This window comes from Lactuca saligna, chromosome 3 (assembly GCF_052625555.1).
Source record: "Lactuca saligna cultivar CGN05327 chromosome 3, ASM5262555v1, whole genome shotgun sequence".
NCBI classification, from domain to species: Eukaryota; Viridiplantae; Streptophyta; class Magnoliopsida; order Asterales; family Asteraceae; genus Lactuca; species Lactuca saligna.
The window spans coordinates 26,048,580-26,057,930 of NC_136419.1; the positions used below are offsets into that span (position 1 = coordinate 26,048,580).

General features: G+C 35.7%; 1 protein-coding gene and 2 pseudogenes across 1 annotated transcript; 1 reads left to right on the top strand and 2 right to left on the bottom strand.

The window, feature by feature from the left end:
- Window positions 1–615: 615 nt before the first annotated feature.
- On the bottom strand, window positions 616–2,670 carry LOC145035288 (phytosulfokine receptor 1 pseudogene; annotated as a pseudogene).
- Window positions 2,671–5,393: 2,723 nt separating this feature from the next.
- LOC145034861 (putative CCR4-associated factor 1 homolog 11 pseudogene) lies at window positions 5,394–6,527 on the top strand (annotated as a pseudogene).
- A 162-nt stretch (window positions 6,528–6,689) lies between these two features.
- LOC145034860 (putative nucleoredoxin 1) lies at window positions 6,690–9,150 on the bottom strand. The gene is made up of 2 exons (XM_078983409.1): window positions 8,992–9,150; window positions 6,690–8,430 (listed from the first exon to the last, which is right to left on the bottom strand). The coding sequence occupies exons 1-2, from the start codon at window positions 9,082–9,084 to the stop codon at window positions 6,808–6,810; spliced, it is 1,716 nt and encodes a 571-aa protein (XP_078839535.1). The 5' UTR covers window positions 9,085–9,150; the 3' UTR covers window positions 6,690–6,807.
- Window positions 9,151–9,351: the final 201 nt, after the last annotated feature.

Genomic DNA, 9,351 nt, shown 5'->3' on the forward strand with positions numbered 1-9,351 from the left:
TGATGTGTTGTTTATTGAAAAATGGTTCTAAATTAATTTCTTTAATCCTAAAAGGCTTTTTCATTGATTTTATCTTGCATCCGGTTTAAAGATAAACTTTAACAACAACAAAATGTCAAGTCCCATAAGGATAGGGTAAGAGGGGATGTAAAATGATTGGCAACCTTAGTTGTTTCCAAATAAGACCTCCGTTCCAAATAAGACCTCCCACTGAAAAAAAAAATGGTTAGACAATATTGCTTGAAAAGATAGATAGATTCCCATCATCCAATCAGATAAAAATTGCTTGTTTTCTCATAGGCTAATTGTGTGTGCCCAAAATATTGTCTCATGGAAGTGAAATTGGAAAAGGAGGCTAATCAATTTGATTAGTTCTCTTGCTAATGTTCGTCACCACTACAGTAATGAGTCGATGTATTCTCACCAACCATATTCAGCTTTAAGCATTTTCCTGTACAATTTGCAATGGCCTTTGAAGTTTGAACAAAATTAAACTAAAGATATTAGGGGAAAAACTCAGAATCGCCAAAGGCCTTAATCAAGAAACACACATTAAATACAAAACATACTTACACACATTAATTGAATATAGCTACAAAGTAGAAACTATCAACATTACACAAATTTATCGGTTCTTTTAGTATCCCTAATTCTTGGAACAACAACCAACAAGACAACACTCAAAACAAAACCAGTTCCAAAACCAGTCCATACAGGCAAACCAATCATAGTCTCTTCCTCCTCCTCATCCTCCTCAGATTCTTGTTTTTCCAACAGATCTTCAACTTCACGACAGTTTAAAACAAATTCACCACATAAACCCGGGTTCCCTTCAAAGCTAGAGCTTGAAAAGGTCGAAAATTGTCCTCCAGAAGGAATAATCCCTGTAAGATTATTATAAGCGACACTAAACTTTGACAACATCCCCAATCTCACCAAAGAAACAGGTATCTCCCCACACAAATCATTATGAGACAAATCAATACTCTCAATGCTGCTCAAATTCGCTAAATTTTCTGGAATACTACCCGATAACTCGTTATATTTCAGATTCAAAATATGTAAGTTTTTCAGATTCCCAAACTCCGGTGAGATTTCTCCCGTCAGAAAGTTGTTACTCAGATCTAAAGTTGGCGGGAATCGAATTCCGTAGCTGTAATATAAAACTTTCCCGTTCATGGCACGCCTCATAAATATAGGGAAGTCGAGGGAAACTTCTAACGAAATGTTACGGGATCGGAGACCCGGTAATTGAGTTAGGGTTTTTGGAATCTTTCCATCTAAAAAGTTGTTTGATAAATCAAGGTAAACGATAGATGATAAGTTTCCTAAAAAGGGTGGAATTGGTCCGTTTAATTGGTTCCATGACAAATCCAAGATCCTGAGTTTTGTTAATCCGTTTAACCAATTGGGGATTTTACCGGTGAGTTTGCAGTTTGGGATCACGAGGGTTTTGAGCGATTTGAATTGTAGATTGGAATCAGATGGGATTTCTTCATTGTCAAAGCTTCCACCAAGGACTAAGGTGGTTAGATTCGGGCAATGTTGAAGAACATTTAGGGAACCAGAGAGGTTGTTCAAGTTGCACATTGAGAGCGAAAGATAAGATAACGATTCGAATCTTTTGAAGGTTTCTGGGATTTGTCCAGTGAGATTGTTCCCACCAAGATCAATCATTTTTAATTTTGGGCAGGCGGGAAGATTATCAGGAATGGTGCCCAGGAATTTGTTATCAGCTAAATCAAGAAACGTAAGGCTTATCATTGCTGAGCAGTTTATATCGATTGCACCAATGAGCGAATTGTTTCTTAAGATAAGCGAAGAAATGCTTCCGGAATTCAACAATGACGGGGGTATCCTACCAAAAAGATTGTTCGAATGAGCAGCGAAATAGCTTAAATTCGGAAATGTATGAAAAAAATCAGGTAGATTTCCTGAAATTTGATTCAAGGAAACATCGAAGTAAACAAGATTTGAAGGATTAGTATTGTGTAGCTGACCGATTATATTGTTATCTTGGAGAGATAATCGAAGCAGTCTCGGTAACTTGAACAGATATTCTGGTATGATCCCAGAAACGAGATTTGCATCTAGGCAAAGATGTTCTAAGGAACTGCAATTCTCAAATTCTAGTGGGATCTCGCCATTAAAGTAATTCACCCCTAATTTAAGCTCCTTAACTCCAGTGGAGTTGATGCACAAGCCTGGTGCGATTGGACCTTCGAGGTTATTATCAGAAAGGTCTAACAATTGGATCGAAGGTAAGTTTACGCTTGATGGGAACGATCCAGAAAACTCATTGGCACTCAGATCGAGAATTTCCAAATGAGGCAAGTGAAAGAGTGAAGTGGGAAGATTGCCTTTGAGTAGATTACGAGAGAGATTTAGGGTTCTAAGTTGGTTTAAACTAGCCAGTGAATCAGCCAAAGCACCGACTAATCTTTTTCGTGACAGTTCCAATCTGATAACCTTACCTGAGAAATCGCAAGTAATACCATCCCAATCACAACAATTGGAAGAATTCGAGGTCCATCCATCAATGGCGGTTTCCATTCCGTTCATGAAACGCTTCAATACCATGGAATCATTGGAATTGCAGGTGGAATTGAGCTGAGCTTCTACCGAAATCCCGAAAACTATGACAGTCACACATAACCCAAAGACATTCATCTCCAAGATTACAACAAGAATATTTCAATGAAATCAATCTGAACAGATGGATCACATCCCATCACCCAAAGAAAAAGAGCAATCAATATTTGATTTTCGCAGGGTAGAAAAACTTCAAAGTGTGGGACTTATGGAATTCGTCGAAGCTAGGCATCAGAAAGGAGCTGCAAATAGTGTGCGTTTGACAGTTGCAGAAACAGAGGGGCTGCTTTCTGTCAATGGAGGTCAAATTCATGGGGAATTGAGAATCTAATCTTCTTGGAGTATGCAACCAGTGCTCTTTTTGTATTAACTCGACATTCATATATGCTAAACACGTGAATCATCCTCGAAAACAACATGGAAATATTAAAATAAGTGAGGCTAACTATAAAAGAGAGTGTTATTATTCTGAATGGTGATTTAAATAAGCCTAGGAACGTTAAACAATAACTTGACTAAAAAACGAAAGTAACGTGGTGAGTATATCAGCTAGTCGTCAGTTGTGTACATTTGAATATTGATTTCTACTATGATGTAACCACATATCACAATTTAACCACTAAATGCCTAAATCCCACCAAATATACCATGCATTTGGTGCAATATATAAATATTTTAAGTATCTAATAAATAATAAAAAGAAAATGCTTTTGAATAATAAAAATGATAACCCTGATAATAAATAAAAAGCAATAATTTGCTAATAACAATAATAACTTAAAAAGAAGAAAATTAAAAGATAAAAAATATCATCATTGTTTTTAGAAACTAATTTTTCAGAATATCTTAAAGTTGTTAAGTAACCGATTTTATATTTTATTCGGTAACAAATTCATTTTTATGTATAGTTATCCGTTATCTTAGTATAAATCTTTTTTTTTTCTTTTAATTTTACACTTTTTAGCTAAGATTTTAAAATTTATTACAATTTGGTATGAATTTAAAATTTTGTTACAAAACCTCCCGAAATTTAGTTTTTTTTTTTTTTTTTAATTTATTTCTCTACAACTATTTTTTAATATTTTTTTATAATGGTTTATAAGAACTTTTTGTCATCTTTTTTCCAAATATTTTTTAAAATTATTTTATAATATTTTCTTATCTTTTTCTTTAACTTTCACTGACTCATATAAATTATCAATCAATTTTTTCTCGTTGATTATGCAGCACTTGGATTTGATGAATTTAAAAATATGATTCAAATTAGATGAAATAATAAATCAATAATTAATCATTGTTTTAGTATTTCCTCTAATTTTAAATCGAATTTTTTATTTCGTCAAATCCAAATGTGACATAACTATCGAGAAAATTAGTTTGTTAATGTATATGATGCAATTCAAAAGTTGAAAAAAGAATAAGAAAATGATGTAAATAAAAATTTAAAAATTTGGAAAAAAAAAATTAAGAAAAAAATCTTATAAAATGTCTTAGAAAGAAAAATAAATTTTTATGGTCAATTTGTAACAAAAATTTAAATTCTAACCAAATTTGTAATAAAAATTAAAATTTTGGTGAAAGTGTAAAATTTAAAAGAGAGTGAAATATTTAACTCGAGCGTCGAAATAACAGATAGTCATACAGAAAACATGAGTTTGTTATTCTTTAAAATATAAAATTATATTCAAGTATAAAATTGTGGTGTAATTGGCTATAACACATGAATGTTTCGTTTTTGGGTTCCTATTCGAAAAATCTAACAAAAAAGAATAAGAATGAATATGAATGACTAACTATAATCATTTTCTTCCAATAAAGCTAAAATAGTATTAGGTTTGTGCTTTCTACAACTCTCATTTATACTAATAATACTATTCAAATACTTTAACACAATATGATTCTAAACTATTAACTGATCCTTGACTTAATAAGCATACATGACACCCAATTTCTTTAGCAATGAATCTTTCAAACTCTCTGTTGCAACCTCTTTTCCTTTTACCTTCACAAACAGATCAAATAGTGTCACTTATGACTTAATAAGAAACAAACTAATTTGCTTCCAAAATTTTCCATCTTAATTCTTACCTCTACTTTCAGAATGTTCAAGACTTGGCCATTACAAGTGGTGACGTGGACATCAACTACTTCAAGTCTCAACGAATCAACAATCTCCATAGTCCTCGAAAACCCCCCCTCATTTTTTACCACAAACAATTTTAACCAAAAACTCTTTAGCCCTAATTTGATGTACTTCCACTTTAACCTTCATAAAAACAAGAGGATTAATTAGGGCATCTAACCCAATATATCCATAAACAAATAATATTTAAACAAGCATTATTCACCTCGGTTTTAGTATGCCCTTTTTTAACAGATGAGGGTTGATTTGCTCTTTTCTGTTTGCAGATCTCTACTTCGTCTTCGTGAGATTTTAAATCATCTTCTTCTAATCCTTTAAGTTTATCTTCAAGTTCTTGAACTTTCTTTTGCAACTCTTTTATATACTCGATTGCCACAAAAACATAAAATAAATTTAAAAAATTACTGATCATCCTGTCTTATATCAGTTTATTACCGTAAAAATGGCTATATAATAGTGTTTAACTGGTATGTTTTAAAGATCACTATACTACTCAGATCAAATAATCATTTTCTTAAAGGTAAACATAATCAGGTAGCTTCGTATTTAATTCTGGAATCAGATCTATTATATGCGAGTATTTTTTATCAATTTCATGATTTGATTATTTTATTTCCAATTTCAGTATTGGGAAACAGTTGGAGTAAGACTGGAGGAAAGAGAGGTTCTTATCCCTTTCCAAACACTGAATTTAGTCAAAGAAAGCCAGACACCATGAATCCCCCATCCCCTCTTTCCATCTTACTTCCTGTTTCAAGCTTCAACTCATCTTCCTCTATAAAACTATCATCTTCCACTTTCATCCCCTCACACACTCACCTCAAAAACATCAGACCACTGGAAAGCAATCTGGGGCATCAACGAGGTGAAATCAGATATATATTTTTATAATTAACTATGTCAAGTTGTATTGATGAAAGCATCACAATCCGAGAAGTATGGTCTGATAACCTAGAATCCGAGTTTGATTTAATCAGATCTGTTATCGATCAATTCCCTTACATCTCCATGGACACAGAGTTCCCTGGCGTTGTATACCGTCAATCGTCGGAGCCTGGAAGATCGTACAGGCATCGCCAGCCATCGGAGCACTACAAGCTTCTAAAGTCAAACGTCGACGCTTTGAACCTCATCCAACTAGGTCTCACCCTCTCCGACGCTTCCGGCAACCTTCCACAAATAGACGGGACTCACCAACGCTTCATCTGGCAATTCAATTTCAACGATTTTGATCTCACGCGTGACGCCTACGCGCCGGAATCGATTGACTTGTTGAAACGTCAAGGGATTGATTTTGAACGGAACCGGGTAAACGGAATCGACTCTTTCAATTTCGCTGAGTTGATGATGTCATCGGGTCTGGTTTGCAATGACTCAGTTAGCTGGGTGACGTTTCACAGCGCGTACGATTTCGGGTACTTGTTGAAGATTCTCACGCGCCGCCTTCTGCCGAGTGAGTTGCCGGAGTTTATGGAGGCTGTGAAGGTGTTCTTTGGGGACAACGTGTACGACGTGAAACACTTGATGAAGTTCTGTCGGAACGGGTTGTACGGTGGGTTGGATCGGGTGGCGAGACTTTTAGAAGTGAACCGGGTTGTTGGGAAGTGCCATCAGGCCGGTTCGGATAGCTTGTTGACGTGGCACGCCTTTCAAAAGATGAGAGACGTATACTTTGTCGACGTCGGACTGGAAATGTATGCCGGCGTCTTGTATGGTTTAGAAGCTAACTAAAAAATATTACTTACGGTCAAATCGGTAAATTAGCTTATCAGAATTTAATTCATTTTTTTCATGTTTATGTCTACACTTAGCTTTTTATACTCTTTTGTGTAAATATTTAGACAAATTATAAGTAATTATTTAAATTAACTAGTTACTAGTAACCTAAAATGGACAAATACCATTACCATATTTCATACTTTACCATACAACTAGTCAATTACACACCTGATAGTTTCCTAAACATTAGAAATTTATTTAATAATAATAAGTCAAATACCATTATAACAAACTTCACTATAGCAGCAGCAATTAGCATACACACCCACAAAACCTTCAACACAGATTATTATTTATGAAGCTTTATAACAAACATCTCCATCACACACCCACCCCTCCGGATTCCCTTTCTCTTCCACAACCTCCTTCCCATTACCACTTTCTTTAAAAACACATTCAGGATGAAGATCAAAATTACACTCTTCACAACTATACCCCCAAACTTTCCCTTCTCCATCACACCCATCACACCTATACCCTCGCGACCTAGTCAAAACAAGCTCATGCTCTTCATGCAGCCCGTTCTTCACTTTATCCGGCCACCCTTTTGCCATGTCAGCAAACTTAGCTTCAATCTCAGCCATCCGTTCGTCTGTAAAAGGAAACGCATCAGCACCATGAGCCATAATAAGACCCCGAGCCTCGGTCGTAACCGTCTTCCCGGTGGGCCCTAAAGCCGCCAACAACGGAATCCCATTAACCTTAAAAAGACGGCTCAATGATTGCTTCCTCTTGTCCCCAAACGGAAGCGCCAACCATGGCATAGTACCATAGTATTCATCAAACGAATCTTGGTCTCTATCACTCGAGATGAAAATAACTTCAAAATTATCATGTTTTTTCTTGATTTCATGATATGTTTCCACAAGTTTTGGAGTGAAAGCACGACAAGGCGGACACCAGTGTGCCGAGAAATACAACAGTACATGCTTCCCCACCAGATCAGATACGTGCACCTTCACGTTATCTTTCCCGATTACATAATCAAGATCTCCGGAAACCAAAACCGATTCCAGAGTTTGTGATTCCCGTTTGGCGTTCTCGATCTTTTCAAGCTCGGAGAATTTATCGGGTGTGAAAGGGTACGCGTTAATACCGTGCTCTTCAATGGCATCAGCCACATTTGGGTGAAGGGTTTGACCATCTTGACCGATAATGACTAAAGTGGGAAGTGTGGAGAGCTCGAAGTATCGAACCAGTTTTTCGCATTTTTTGTCTTTAAATGGAAGTGAAAACCATGGGATATTAGCAACTTCTTTCTTGAAAGATTCTTCATTGTCATCAAGGGGGATCATCACAATCTCAAAGTTTTCTTGTTTTGATTTCAATTCGTTGTATACTTTGATGAGTGTGGGAGTGAAATCAGCTGATTTCTTGAATGATGACAGTATGAAGTACAAACCGACTGTTTTCCCTTCAAGATCGGTGATATTTACCTTTTTGCCATTGGCTGAGATGACATAGTCACGCGAGGGAGACTCGAGGATGGACTTTAAAGACTGATTCTTTCTAGCTTCTTCTTCTTCATCTTTAATCTCCTTGAGCCGTTCTGGTGTAAATGGGTAGGCCTCTGCTCCATATTCGGCGATGATTTCAACCCCACGATCAGTCAAAAATTTCCCGTTTTCATCAAGGAACACTAGATGAGGGATTCCATTGACTTTAAAAGATTTGTCTAGAGATTCTCGTGTTTTGGAATCAGAGAACGGAACTGCAAGCCATGGCATTTTGGAGAAATAACCATTGAAGGATTCAAGATCTTCATCAGCTGAGATGAATATGATCTCTAAATCACCTTTTGAAATAAGTTCGTTGTATACTTCGACTAGGTTTGGAGTAAACCTTTGACATGGGCCGCACCAGGATGCAGAAAAATATAAGCCCCGCTTTTTACCATTCAAGGTGTCGATTGCAACCTGACAATTCAAACATTTAGCAATAAAACACTCAATTTTAAGTTTTGTGTAACCGCTTCATACAGACATCTCAATCCAAGTATAACGAAGATGTAAGGGAGCTATCACCTAAGGTCCCAATTTTGGTGTTAAGAATTGTGAGAACTACAGATCCGTGAACACAATCCGTTTATAGCCTAGAGCTTATCATAAACCCTAATACTAGACAAGTAACTCGTTCTCCGATCAAAATTATCACTCTCCGAAGTTAATCTCTATATGGATATATGGAATTGACAACAAAATTATCATCAGATCCTTTTGATATCTAGTAGAAATCGACCTAGGTAAACGAGTTCCAGAAAGGTTCTCAAATTAATCCCAATTCAAAAGTTAAAACCTAGTGCACTTTTTCATATTTACAGCCCTTTTCCAGGAATACCTAATTTCGTTAGCACTAACTACAACAAAATTGAATAATCACACGAACGATCGAAGAACAAAAACATTGTGACTGCCAACAGTTGCGATCCAGATAAAGGAATAAAGGACTGAGCTAAAAGGAGGAAGAAGACTGGATACCTGATCACCGTTGTTGCGAACAAGATAATCTGTTTCGGTGGAAGTAAGGATCGACTTAATATCGTGAACATCAACTTCAACAGTATCCGCCATTGTTTAAGCACCAAAGAAATCAGAATGTAGAGATGTCGTTAACAATGCGAGCTTTTATAACAAGTGTTCGGTGGTTCTGGAAATTCTTGGATGCCACGTAAATAAACGACACCGCATGGGCTACGTCATTATGTACGTCATTTATGGAACGTCATATATATATATATATATATATATATATATATATATATATATATATATATATATATATATATATATATATATATATATATATATATTACCTTATAAAATATTTTTGGTTAAATT

Bases quoted from the DNA above. Each gene is read 5' to 3' on its own strand.
- LOC145034860 (XM_078983409.1), bottom strand. From the start codon at position 9,084: ATGGCGGATACTGTTGAAGTTGATGTTCACGATATTAAGTCGATCCTT. The intron at 8,431-8,991 runs GTATCCAGTCTT...TTGAATTGTCAG, and splicing joins TTCGCAACAACGGTGATCAG to GTTGCAATCGACACCTTGAA.